Genomic DNA, 14,778 nt, shown 5'->3' on the forward strand with positions numbered 1-14,778 from the left:
AATCAGGGGAAAGCACTGTTTTACAGCTTACCTCTCTTAGTGAAGCTCCAATAATTTGTGTAATGCCATTGAGACAAGCAGAATATGCCATTGTATGCCAGATAATTTGTATCTGTGATTATAACAGGTAAATTTTATTCCAAAATCCAGTCATAAATGTAGTAAAGATAAATCCATCTGATTGGTAAAAGATAAATCAGGAGTCAAAAACAAATCCCTTTGAATGGCCAACTGAAAACTTGCATTTTGAGCTTTCTCCTTTGTTTGGAACTTCATCAAACTTGGAAAATAAAACCAAGTGTTCCATATAGTGAGCAAGCTTGAGTCCCAAGTGAACTTCTCAGGTAGCTGGTGACTCTGACAGGCAAGGCGTGCTAGTCAGTGCAACAAAGCAAAACCATGTAGAATAGCCAACAGCAGAAAATCTCCCTGGTAAACAATGTATTCTTCCTCACTTCGAACAGGAAGTCAGAGCCAATGGCTCCCACCAAAACAACTTCATGTGTTTTGACACCTGGACCTGCTGTCACCAAAGCAGTCAGATAGTCTTTCCTGAGAGAATCCCTGGAAATTGAATGGCTGCACAGAGTCTATAGATGTATTTACAGATATCTTCAACATCTCCCTGCAATAGACATAAGTTCCTATCTGCTCTAAGAAGCCACCTTCATCCTGGTACTGAAGAAGAACATAATAAATGGGCCTTAATGACGATGATCTCGTGGTCTAACGTCCACCATGAAATGATTCTGAGAGGCTCCTCATGGCTCATATGAACTCCAACCTCCCAGACAGCCTTTGCCTACTTCAATTTGCCCAGTGATGCAACAGGTTCACGGCTGATGCCATTTCCTTGGTCCTGCAGTCAGCCTTGGAACATCAGGACAAGAAAACTTATATTGACTACAGCTCATCAACGTTATAATCTCATCCATCATCAAACACTAGGACCTTGGTCTTGGCAGGGCAATAGCCTCTTCCTTAATGTCATCAAGGTTAAGGAGCTAGTCATTTGCTTCAGAAAGAAAAGTAGGGCATATTCCTTTGCTTGCCTCGATCGTGCTGAGATGCAGATGGTAGACAGCTTTAAGTTCCCAGGAATAAGCATCTCCAAAGACACGTCCTGAACCAAACACATGGACACGATACCCAAGAAAGCACACCCATGCCTTTACTTCTGGAGCCTGAGGAAATATGGAATATCTCTGGCTTCCCTCAAAGTATTTATTTATTTCAGATTTATTGTCAAGAGTACATATATGACATCACTTATGACCCTGATTCTTTTTTCCTGCGGGCACAGCAGAATTAACACTAATTGGTAGTGCAAAAAATAAACTGTGCACAGCATAAATATGTAGACAAATAAAAGAACTGTAAACAGATAATGCAAGTAAACCAATACAAAGAACAAAAGAAAATCAATAAAGTGCACAAGAAAGAGTCCTTAAATGAGTCCCTGATTGAGTTTGTGGTTGAGGAGTCTGATGATGGGAGAATAGCAGCTGTTCCTGAACCTGGTGGTGTGAGTCTTGTGGCACCTAGACCTCTTTCCTGATGGCAGCAGTGAGAACCAAGCGTGTGCTGGATGGTGTGGGTCTCTTGATTTCTGCTGCTTTCCAACAGCAGCATTCCTTGTAGAGGAGAGGGTTTTGCCTATGATGTCCTAGGCTGTGTCCACTACCTTTCAGACGGCTTTATGCCTCTGTAGAAATTTGCCAGGTGTCAAAATCCTGAGAAAGTAGAGGCACTGATGTACTTTCTTCACGATGCCATTGCTGTGTTGGGGCCAAGATAGTGACTCCCAAGAGCCTAAATTTGCTCACCCTGATTTCCCCAATGAATACTGGATTGTATTCCTCTAGCTTTCCTTTCCTGAAGTTAACAATCAGCTCCTTAATTTTGGTGACACTTAGTGCAAGGTTGTTGTTGGTGCACCATTCAGCCAAGTTTTCAATCTCCATCCATTATGCTGACTCATCCCCTTCCTTTATACTTCTGCAGATGTGCCATTCAGAGTATCTAGCACAGTAAATAAGAGAATTCTGAACATAGCTCAGATCATCACATGAATCTCCCCTCCCTCCATTGACTCCATCTACAACACCCAATGCCCCTGAAAAGCAACCAGCTCTCTAAATTACTCGTCCCGTGCTGTCCACGCTCGTCTCCCTTCTGTCAGGGAGAAGATTCCAGAATGTGAAATCACGCATCAGTCTTGTTCCGTCTAGTATTTGACTATCAAACGAGTATACATTAGTAAAATGTTTCAGTTGCTCTGTACAAATGTATTTCACTGTAACCCTACTCCTTGTATGGGTTTATTCTGCTGCTTGCTGATAGGCCAAACAGTCTGATTATATAAATGTGGTCACTAACTTGATGTGGCAGCATTCAGGTAATGAAGAATGATAAACCTGGCCTCTACGAACTGGATGCTGAAATTTCTTTCATCTCCAATAATTCTTCTACACCATTCAGATCGAAATAGTCCAATTGATTGACATCAATCCATCACTTCATGGCAGTGTTTACCAAGCGGCATGCCCTAACCCTCTTGAAAGTAAGATGGACAATGAATGGTGGGCTGATGGTAACATAAAAGCCCAAATCTAGTTTCCCTGAGACAGACTGTGATGGTAAATTAACTTCAAAAGCTGCTCTTGACAAAGTAATTCTTAATTTTGTTTGTCCTCTGTACAAAAGAGCTTGTGAAGAGATTTTGTCAGTGTAATTATTTTTACAGTGCACTCACTCACTGTATATCGCACATTTTCTAGTGGAAGACATCATTTGTCTAAAATACTGCAGTCGTGAGTTTTCTTTCAACAGAGGATTAGTTTTGCTCTTGATGCTTTCTTGTCGACATCATTGTGACTTTCATAATATAGTACAACTCCAATTATCCAAATTTCTTAGTAATCCAATTTTTTATTTGGAACCGAAAGTGATGTCTGTTCAGCTCCAAAAAAAAATGACGTCATTTCGCCTCCAAAAAATTTTAGATAAATGAGGATATCCGAAACAATCAGAAATCCTCAAAGGAATGGAAAATAGCAAATGTCACTCCATCTTCAAGAAGGGAGGGAGGCAATAGAAAAGAAATTATAAGCCAGTTAGCCTGATTGGTTGGGGAGTAGTTGGAGTTGATTGTCAAGGATGTGATTACAGATACTGTACTTACCACCACATGACAAGGTAGGCCAATGGTTTCATTATGGGAAAATCTTGCTTGATAAGCCTATTGGAATTGTAACAAGCAGGGTATATATAGGAGATGCAGTGAATGTTGAATATTTGGACTTTCAGAAGGCCTTTGTCAAGATGCAGAATGTGAGGCTACTTAAGAAAAGTGCCCATGATGTACCAGGAAACATACTAGCAAAACATACTAGCATGAGTAGAACATTGGCTGTTTGGCAAGAAGCAGAGAGTCAGAATGCAGGGATCATATTCTGGTTGGCTGTGGTGTTGAGGCCATTTCTTTTTATGTTGTATATTAATGATTTGGATTACAGAATGAATGGTTTTGACCTCAGTTGCAAATTATACAAAAGTAGGTGGAGGAACAGGTAGTGTTGAGGAAACAGTATGACTGAGACAGATTTGGAGAATGGGTAGAAAAGTGGCAAATTAAATATAATGATAAAACTATAACAAATCTTCCAGATACACTGAACATCAGTGTATGATTCAACGAGAATAACAGGCTGACGCTGAAGAAAACTTCAGCGTGAACCCACACAAGGCAGTGGGACCAAACAACGTATCTGGTTGAGTACTGAAGGACTTTGCAGACCAACTGATGGAGGTCCTTACAGATATCTTCAATACATCGCTGTAGCAGTCCATTGTCACCATGGATTTCAAGACAGCAACCACCTTTCTGGTAACAAACCTCAATGACTACAGCCCTGTGGCATTGATCTCCACCATAATGAAATGCTTCGGGTGTTTGGTGATGAAATTCATCAAAGCATACCTCCCAGAAGCACTGGACCCATTTCAATGCACCGACAGACTGAACTGTTCCACTGATAATCCCATAGCCTTGTCCTTCCACTCAGTCCTGATCCACCTGAAGAATTATGCCTCATACACCATGCTGTTGTTCATCGAATTCAGCTTAGTGTTTAATATGATCATTCCCCAGAGGCTGGTAGAAAAGTTGTCCTCACTGGGACTCTATGACCCTCTCTCTAACTTGATTCTGGATTTCCTAACACCATGACCGGAGTCTCTCTGGGTTGGTAGCAGAATGTCAAGGACAATCGCACTGAGCACTAGCACACTTCCAGACTCTGTGCTCAGCCTGCTCCAGTTCCTGCTACTGACCCATGACTGCATCGCCAGATTCAGCTCCAATAGAGTCATCAAGTTTGCAGATGACATGATACTCAGTAACAACGATGAGTCACACGACAGAGAAGAGGTGGAAAATCTCGTGAAATAGTGTGAGAATAACAACCTGAGTTATAAGACAAAGGAGATGATTATGAAATTCAGGATGACTCGGAATGACCACCCTCCACAATACATTAATAACTCTGTAATGGAGAGAGTAGCGAGCACCAAGTTCCGTGGAGTCCACTATCAGCAGTGACTATCGTAGACACACAGATTTCCTCACTTGTCAGGAAGGCACCACAGCGACTGCATTTCCTGAGAAGACTGAGATTGGCAAGTCTATTAGCCACCATCTTGTCAACTTTCTACAGGAGCTCTATCAAGAGTGTCCTGCCTGGCTGCATCCCAGTGAGGTATGGTTGCTGCAGAGCATTGGATCAGAGGTCTATCCTCAGAACCATATGAGTGGCAAAGAGGATCAATGGGGTCTCTCTCCCTCTCAGAATCGTTAAGGACCCCTGTTACGAGCCTAGAGGACCCTAAAACCCAGCAGCAATAGATATTCACCAAGACAAATGGTTACTTAAACAAAAGTTGCCTTTAATTATCATGAAAACAGAATCACACTTTAACTTATCACTCTTGACTTAACTAACCTAACTTAACCCCCTTTTAATTCTAAGCGCACGTGTATGTAATGTGTGTGTGTAAGTTCAGGAAAGTTCTTTGCTTCACAGTCCAATCTCACTTATCATTCCTCCAAGTTCACTGGTTGCAGGCAATTCTAATACTGTGCACAGAATTTTACATTTTTAAAGTTCACCAGGCCTCGGTGCTTCAAAGGTAAATGGTTACTGCTCAGGAAGATTCTTGTCAGTTTTTCAGAGAAAGATTTGTTGTTCCAGGACTGCCACTTCAGTGTCTTGCCGAAGAAACTTGCCCCTTCAGGGTTCTCCAGATGATAACCTTCAGGTCATCACAGAGTTCCTTTTTGTTTCTCTTATTCCAAGTTAGACAGCCAGTCCTCTCCTCTTTCATGAACCACAAGGGCTTTGACTAGGCTGAATTAAGCACTTACAACCCATCTTCCAAATGGGGTTTTCCACAAGCTTGCCAACTTGTCCTGTTCCAGTCCCAGCTGCTGTTACTGTCTATAACACTGTAGAACTGATCTCTGTGTGTGTTTTTCTCTCTCTACCCACTTTTAGGTGTTCCCAGGAAGATTATGCGCCGGCAGTCACAGCTAGGGGAGTTTAGCTGGCACGTTTAGGTGGCCACGGAGTGGACGCCTTTCTGGCACTTGAATGTGCCAGCTGACTGATAGCCGTCTAGCAGCGAAAGCCAGCTACTCGGGACAGTGGCCTAGTACCGCCTACACTGCCTTGACATTATTTACAGCGCGTCAAGGCATGACTGACAAACAACTCAGGCATGGCGACTCCCGCTGCCAGTCTCTACTCCATCGCCTGCCCGACTCGCACTTCCAGTCTCCCCCCCCCCTCGCCCGCCCAACTCACGGTGCTGGTCTCTTCCCCCTCGCCAGCCCGACTCGCGCTGTAGGTGCCTCCCCCTCGCCCGCGCAACTCACTATTCGAACCAAGAGTCGATGGCTGACGACGTCACCGCAATGTCATCAGCCTGCCCCCTGGCAGCCCGGCTGCTTTCAGCTGCAACAGAGGATACTCCAAGCAGGATATTATACCTCCTGGAGAAGGGTTAGGTGAGTAGACCTCCTGGCTGGCTTCTCCCGTTTCAGATGGCCACAATACAGCCGCACAGGAGTATAATGTGCAGCTTTACAGTCAGGTATTGTGGCCATCTGAAAGTGCCTTTTCTGAGAGAAAGCCTATTTGACTCTCTCTGCTTGCAAAACCACCTGACTCTCTTAGAATAGCAAGTTCCCTTCCAGACAATATGCGGCTCTGACGAGCCCTTTCATCTGTTGCCTTTTCGTAAACAACAATCCATAGTGAAGTCTCTTGGGCACTCTCCAATGCTTTTGCAAAGGCTCTGAGGCCCCGACATGTCTAGCATTAGCAGAGCTCAAGTATTTTAAATAAGATCTCTTTTAATGTGTTTGTATGTGACCTACACTAACAGACTCTGCCCCAATTTATCTCCCAAAACCATATCTATATACTCTGTCACACCCCTATCACTCCACACATTGTATTTTCCAGCTACTCCTGTCAGGATACAGAAGTATCAGAGCCAGAACGACCAGACTGAGAAACAGCTTCCCACAAGCTGAATGACTGATAAACTATATGAGAATCTTATAATATTTTAACTAAATTTATTTTTGTATATGTACTACATATAAATCACTTCTAAATATGTCTGCTCTGTGGACCGAATAACATTGTTTCGTCCTGTTGTGTTTTACAATTGTACGGTAATAATAATAAACTTGAATTAATATCGGAAAATTTATGATCATTGAAACATTTTGAATGTTGAAAGGCATAGACAGTAAATGTAGAAAGTTTGTTTCCCATGGAGAGAGAGTCTAGGACAAGTGGGCACAACTTCAGGATTGAAGTTAGAACAGTGGAATTTGTTGCTACAGGCAGTTCTGGAGGCTGGGTCATGGGGTGTTTTTAATGAAAAGATTGATAGGTTCTTGATGAGCCAGAGCATCAAAGGTTATGGGGAAAAGGCTGGGCAGTGGGGCTGGTTGGGGAAAATGAGTCAGCTCATGATTGAATGGCAGGGCAGAGTTGATGGGTTGAATAGCCTACTTCAGCTCCTAGGTCTTATGATCGTGTAACAAACACAAATGGCTGTAATGTGGCAGTCATCTTTAATCTTTTCGTATTGACCAGTTTTTTTTTAATCCCAATCACACTTTCTTCAAATCTATTTCATGGTCATTTCAATTTTAATAAAGTGTAACTTGGTGACTATATATCAATTATAAATTGTTTCAAAGCTGAGTTTCAATCTATTGACGAGTGAAATGAACATTAGAACTGAATAACAATGTTTTTTTTCTATTACAGTTGATAAGAATGGTGAGGTATGCATCTCTATTCTTCATGAACCTGGTGAGGACAAATATGGATATGAAAAACCTGAAGAGCGCTGGCTACCAATTCACACCGTAGAGACGATCCTTATCAGTGTGATTTCAATGTTGGCAGATCCAAACGGAGACTCACCAGCCAATGTGGATGCAGCAGTAAGAGCTCCTCGTTGGAATTTTGACTCCAGCCTAATTATTTCACTTTTGTACATCTTTTATTTTCAAAGGTTTATCAGTAATGTTGTCTATCACCATAATGAAGACTAATGTCAAGAATGCTTTTTGAAAGTCTCCTTGTAGCTAAGATTGAATTTCAATTGCTAATTTTTTAAGCAAAACTTGTTAAATCCATATGGTAGATGCAATGACATTTGCAATTGGTTTTGAACATAATGGTGAACCGAGCTGGAATTATTTTAATACTCTTTGGCTGTAATTTGTTAGAACAAGATTTTTTAAAAAGAGATATTTAGAATTTGAGGTATATTAACAATTACAAGGGGACTAGAACATAGAACAGGACAGTACGGGCACTTTGGCCTTCGATGTTGTGCTGACCCATTTATTCCTTAAAAAATAAAATGAACCCACCCTACCCTGTAACCCTTGGCTGGAGGATAGGCAGGATTGGCTGATACAAATATCAGGGTTTAGGTGTTATAAAAAGAATAGGATGGGGGTGGGGTGGTGTTGAGTAGCATTACTGATCAAAGATAGTATCATGGCTACAGAAAGACATGACGCTGCTGAGGGAATGTCGACTGAGACTGTATGGTGGAAGTTAGAAATGGGAAGGGAGCAATCACTTCACTAGGAGTAGCCTATAGGCCCCCAAATAGCCCTTGGGACACTGAGGAGCAGATAAGCAGACAGATCTCGGAATGGTGCAAGAAATACAGGGTTGTTGTTATGGGAGACTTCAACTTTCATAATATTAGCTCCTTTTCTACTGGTACCTTAATTCCCAGGAATTAACTGGGACAGGGTCCAGTGGAAAAGGAAAACAATCAGCACACCAGCGTCAAATCATCCCAGGAATTGATGAGCTCTATCCCTACTCATATCTCCAGCATCAGCTGACACTGGCATGGTGATTAAACCAGTGGTAAAAGGACAACTTCCATCCATTTCATTCGAAGGTCGACTCTCTGATCCCTAGGAACGAGTGGAAAAGCAGTCAGGTTCCTTGTTAAAGGTGACCCAGTGGAAACAGCACAAATGGCTTCCTATCCCAGGACATTGCATGGCCAGTTAACTGGGATGCCAGTGGAAAGGGGGCTATAGACTGGCACTTCCAGACTTACAAGAGCAACAGATGGGACTGAATTTGTCAGGTGTGTTCAGGAAGGATTCTTGACACAGTATGTGAACCAGCCAGAAAGGCCATACTGGATCTAATTCTGGGTAATGAACCTGGCCAGGTGCTGACCTCTTGGGTGGGAGAGCATTTTGGTGAAAGTGACCACAACTCCCTGAGCTTTAACATAGCTGTGGATAAGGATAAAAGCAGACAAAAATGGGAAGTGTTTAACTGGGAAAGGGCAAATGATGATGGGGTTAGGCAGGAACTAGAGAGAGTAAATTGGAAACAGAGGTTTAAAGGTGAAAGCACAGAACTAATGTGGAGGAAGTTTAAGAATCACTTCTGCTGGGCTTGTCCTGATGGTACAGGGAAAAGATGGTAGGAAAAGGGAACAACAGTTGACGAAGCAGGTGAGTTAGCTAGTCAAAAGGATGCATTAGATCAGGGGTGGACAACCTTTTAAAACTCACATTCCACCATATTTCCTCTGCCATCAGTGCTCTGTGATTAGGAAGGGATTGCTTAAGGTGGGATGTGAGTGGGAAGGGAAGGGTGAGAACCACTGCTCTAGACCCAATTGTTACTGAAATATTTTGCTTGAGAAAAATTGTCATTGGCCTATTTCCTTTGGAGTTACAAAACGATGCACATAAAGAGTGAATTAGATACAATTAAAACTGGTTTTCCACCCTTTTCTTTCCACCCACATACCACTTTAAACAATCCCTTACTAATTACAGAGCACCTATAGCATAGGGAATACTTAAAGAGGAATGTTCGTATTTTTTTTTTTAAAAAGTTGCCCATTCCTGCATTAGATTTAGGAAGCGGGAAAGGCTCATGAGAAGTACACGGTACCCAGGAAGGAGCTTAAGAAAGGACTTGGAAGAGCTCGAAGGGGGCATGTTAAGGCCTTGATGTGTAGAATTAAGGAGAACACCCAAGGCCTTCTGCTCCCTTTTTAAACACACTCACCAAAGATGTGTGAAATTTGGGTATTGAAGCCAACATTTTCTTCCTTAAAACTTACAGTATTGAATGGCTAGTTGATACCTGGGATGAGTCACCTAACAAGAATGGAGCATGTCTGATATTTAGGTGTCCAAAGTGATCTGCAACTCCACTTGGCTCCCATTGCTTCATATTTGCAACTTGCTACCTTCACGACTGACTTTATCGAAGGTATTTTTGCTGCACTAAACTTGGCAATAAATGTCAATTCTTTTGGATTATTCCCTCCCCAGCACAATCATTTTACCCTGAAGACGTGGGGGGGGGGGGCATGGGTGGAGGGGGCAAAGAAGAACATAATAAAACCTTACTTGAATTTCCAATTTCTAATTGTATTATAATTTATAAATACCAGCTGAGATCAAAGCATGCATGGCTTCATTGGGAAACATGCTTAAAACTTTCTTTTGGCCTTTAACCTAGTGACCTTGAATGAAGTTCACCCTCAATTTCTTTTTGATGGTAATGACCTTGATCCTTTTAACTTTTAAACTGGGCATTTCGACAAATAATTGTTTAATAATATTTCATAGCTAAAAATAATTTGCTGGTGAGATTTGTCTCTTTTACTTCAAATGTCTCTTGTTTGATACAATGAATTTAATGAAATGATTAGAAACTTTTACATATCTAGAGGGGTAAAATGGCCAGATTAAAGTCCTTCCAGATCATTCTGAATCTACGGTTGACTGTTTCTGCCCCTACCTCCCACCCTTAATTCGGCACGGAGAATGACCTACATAATGAAAATCCCATCTTATTTGAATTTTTGTATTTGGATCATAATTGTTATGCAAATATTAACATTGAAATAGCTTGGATTGTTCCAGATTTTTACGGTTACTTTAACTTCCTCATTTATTACCCCTGCCTATCTTGTAAGCCCAGGACCGATTCAAATTTGCCTGATATTCTTGAATTGTGTTGTCACTTGGTTCTGAGCAGTTTGTCAGCTGGTGTTTGTAACATGATTTGTTCTTTGACTAAGATTCAGTTTAACTTGTTATGTAGTTGGCATTCTTTTGCATTTTTGCTTTGTACGCTTTTTAAATATGAGCAGAGACAGTTGTACAGATAGTGTATTTCTGTTCTGAATCGTGTTAACGTGTCCCTGGGGTTGTTGCATTCCACTCCATTCACCTGAACTCATAATGTTGGCAGACACTAATGCAGATGGTTTTTATTTGTCCCTCTGTGATATTCTTTGCATCCAGCTTTCAATGCAGATTTTGGCCATTTCTTTTGTGGGTTTGCTGTAGTTTATCACATTTGCCCACTTGATATGGATGCAGAAAGTATGATTGCAAAGAGTCTCCGCTAATGTTGTGGGACCCTATATATCAATGGATTTTTTAGTGAGAAGCAGATTATCTGATCAAAGGATAAGATTTTAACTAACTTGATATGTTGCTGTGTGATTTGCTACCTCCATCCTGAAATCCCCTTCACCATGAGAAAGCACTGATTTGGTTAATCTCTTTCGTTACTACTTGTAGAAAGAGTGGAGGGAAGACCGCAATGGTGAATTCAAAAGGAAAGTAGCACGCTGTGTAAGAAAAAGTCAAGAGACTGCATTTGAATGAATTTATTTGCCAAGAAGCTTCTTTTCAGGGTAAGGAAGAAAGTGGCACAAAATTGTCTAAGAATTTTGCTGCTTTTAGCATGATGCATGATCAGAATTGGCAAAACCATTGTAAACATAATCATGAAATATTTATGACTACAAGGCTGCTTAAGGTTCCCAATGAATGTGGTTAATGGGAAATATTTATTGAGGTACCAATATGTTACAAGAAATATAGTATGAAGCATTATATAGATTTAGTGCAGTGCTTCTCAACCTTTTTCTTTCCACTCACATACCACTTTAAATAATTCCTCTTTAGGCCTTTGGTGCTCTGTGATTAAGGTGGGAGAGGAAGGTTGAGAATCACTGCTCTAGACCCAATTGTGACTGAAATATTTTGCTTGAGAAAAATTGTCTTTGGCCCATTTCCTTTGGAGTTATGAAACCGTACACATAACATGTCAATGAGATACAATTAAAACAGTGGTTTTCAAACTCTTTCTTTCCACTCACAGACCACCTTAATCAATCCCTTGCTAATTACAGAGCATCTAATGCATTGGGAATACTTAAAATAGTACATGAGTGGAAAGAAAAGGTTGAGAACCTCTGATTTATTGGAAATATTCTCAGCACCCATGTCTGTCATTAGTTATCAGTATTTCAACATTGGACAGAAGACACAAGCAGCTACTAGGCCTTATCCAAAGTGACATCCTGCCCTTTGCCTCCACAGATGCTGCTCAATGTACTGAGTTTAATTTTTTATCACTTCAAGGTTTGACTATATAGCTGTGTGAAAATTTTCATGTAGTTGAATTGTGATTTGTTGTTTGCAAATACTTTCACAGATGTTTCAAACATTTTTAGAAATTATTGAGGGGTAGCATTGGAATTCTGGCCATTTTATTTAAAACAAAACATTCAAAAATCTCTGCTAGCCATTCTACTTGATTCTTATTGAGCTCAATGAAATACAAATTGAAATTTTCCAATTTAAAAAATCCCATTGTGGAGATCTAGCCTGAGAACAGGGCAAATAAAGCAATGGTATTATTTTGTTTGCTAACCCAAAAATTACCATGAGATGGTTAACAGTGTTAGAGGCATTGTACAAATGGGTCCTTGGTGATTTTGTTTGAAGCCCCAACATTGCAGTCTTTTGCAAACCTACCCTTTAACATTGTATACAGGAGACCAAGAAAGAATGGGAAAGCACCTCCAACTTTTACTCCTTAGTCTGGCAGATGATCCACCTAACTAGCATTTTTCATATATTTAAAATGTTATTTACAACACAAGAGAAGCCAATTCCAGCCATTTAAACCCATGCTGCCCAATTAACCTATATTTTGGGAGGAAACCAGAACACTCAGAAGGGACCCACATAGTTCACGGGGAGAACATGCAAACTCCTCAAAGACAGTGTCTGATTCAAACTCTGGTTGCTGGCGCTGTAATAGTGTCATCCTAACCATTCTCTGGAATGGTACCATCCCAAGTGAACTTTTCCACATGAGAAGTCAGTGTGCAAAAGATGTACACAATATTTTGCATGAATATAGATTGCATTTGATTCCTTGGAGCATGTCAAATGTCTTTTTTTTCTGTACAACAGGAGCCATGGTGTAGGAAGTAAACCTTGTGATGCTTTTATAGTCCAGAAGCTGTTTGTTCTAATGCTGATATTTTCAGTTGCCAATGCCTAATTATTGAAAATCTCCATTTCAGAATGTCCCTGCAGAAGTTGGGAGGACATCTTATGGCAGCATTATATTTACACATGTTCCTGTTTTGAGTTTTTAAAACAGCAATAAACTAACATGAAACTTCTGAGTTGCAGGTCTCCAATTAAGAACTAACATGGCACTGACTTTCTGCACGCAAGCCACCAACAGTTGGACGTCAGACTTGTTGATAATCCTGGATTGGCACTATGGAGCATTGAGTGAATTTTGCCATCATTGTGGAGTAAAGCCTTTTGTGCCAACTTCAGGGGGTGGGGAAGGGGATGAAAACAATGATGCATCAGGATTCCTGTGAACTGCTTTGATCTTCAGGAGTAATTATAAAGAGGTGTACATAACACATTATCTGGATATTCTATATACAGTACCCGAACTTAGATGCACACAATATGCATTGTACCAAATTGTAGCTTAGTTAAAAAATCGTGTAAATTCCAAAAAAAATCAGCAAGGGGCTTTGTGCATTGATTTTTCTCCATAAAGTTGTTTTAGAAAATGGGCCTGCACTGTTTTAAAAAAAAACACAAAAATAAATAAATAAGTCTGTTGCATTTCTCAGTTTTTTTTAAATGGAATCCACATTGAAAATGTTTTACCAGCTACTCTGGAACTGCATTAACATTTGGATGCCTTCACTATTTTGACCATAAATGTATTGCAGATCTACACATGTATTTAAGATGCCAACACTTCTGGTTTTGATGGGTTAAAGTTTATACCTGAATTTGTAATTAGACAAGTGAATTCCTTGGTCTTCACTGCCCAACTGATGAACCAAATTTTTTCTGAAGCTTGGTTTCTGTGAAGTGTCTGGAGTAGGTTTTGCATGTTTAGGTGTAGACTTTCGCCCTTCTAAGTAGGCAGTTGGCAGATTTTTTGGTATTAAAAATGCTGTTGTGTTTTTCCTTTCTAGCTATTCTGCAGATTTTCTGCCTGATGTACAAAGACAAATGGTGATGTATATTTTCATGTAATTTGATTTTTGGAATTCTGTCACATGTAGTGAAAGTTCTTCCAAAATACAATTGTTTTCCAATAAGAAGTGTCAGTTTCAATTTTGTAAAGGCTCTTAATGTCACCTGATTGCTATTAAATTGAAAACCAGGTGCAAGCAGGTTGAACTCTAATCAAACTCTGATGCACATTTTTCAGTTGTTACAAAGTTGATATTTAAAATGTGCTCAAACACAATTTTAAGATGTAGGCATTACAAAATTCTGGTAATCTGTTTTTGCTTTTGAATCTTAAATATCTGTTACAAAGCATTGGCTAGTGTGCAAAAGCAGACTCAGAAACGTGTGTTTTCTTGGTGCTCTTTGTGAATTTTGTATTTGTAAATGAAATTACACGGAGTTTCTTTGGCTGTGCGAAATGTCCAATATAAATGTCAGAAGTGGAAAAGTTTAAAATTTGACATATTTAAACTCTGAGCTTGTACAAATATTGTACAGGAATCTGGTGCAGTTCCAACTGAAAGTGAACTGGGTCATTAAATCAGAATGCAGAGAACTTTTGATCGAGTTTCATCTTTAGTTTTAGCTAAACTCCAACTGGTGAAGATAAATACAGAAGAAGCAAGATTGGAGAAAAGATGAAATGGCTTTCAGAATTCAGGACTGTGGCTGAACAAGTTTGTTTATAAGTTGCAACATTATCAATGCCAAGAAAAAAAAGCTGCATGTGATTAACTATTTTCAAAAATTCCAGATTTTATTTTGTTGCATATGACATGACATAGTTCAGATTTTAAAATAACCTTGGACATCTCGAGTAAGTC

The 14,778-nt window shown here is 40.2% G+C and overlaps 1 protein-coding gene across 2 annotated transcripts in view; it reads left to right on the forward strand.

The window, feature by feature from the left end:
• Positions 1 to 14,043, forward strand: part of ube2g1a (ubiquitin-conjugating enzyme E2G 1a (UBC7 homolog, yeast)) — a 69,618-nt gene extending 55,575 nt beyond the window's left edge. The window contains exons 4-6 of one of the 2 annotated variants that reach the window (XM_069884989.1): positions 7,350 to 7,528; positions 11,183 to 11,298; positions 13,097 to 14,043. In XM_069884989.1, the coding sequence (XP_069741090.1) occupies positions 7,350 to 7,528; positions 11,183 to 11,269 (266 nt within the window). In that variant the 3' untranslated portion in view covers positions 11,270 to 11,298; positions 13,097 to 14,043. Of the gene's footprint in view, positions 1 to 7,349; positions 7,529 to 9,707; positions 9,824 to 11,182; positions 11,299 to 13,096 lie in introns of those variants that run through there. The other variant, XM_069884990.1, reaches the window with a different exon arrangement.
• Positions 14,044 to 14,778: the final 735 nt, after the last annotated feature.

This window comes from Narcine bancroftii, chromosome 6 (genome assembly GCF_036971445.1).
Source record: "Narcine bancroftii isolate sNarBan1 chromosome 6, sNarBan1.hap1, whole genome shotgun sequence".
NCBI lineage: Eukaryota > Metazoa > Chordata > Chondrichthyes > Torpediniformes > Narcinidae > Narcine > Narcine bancroftii.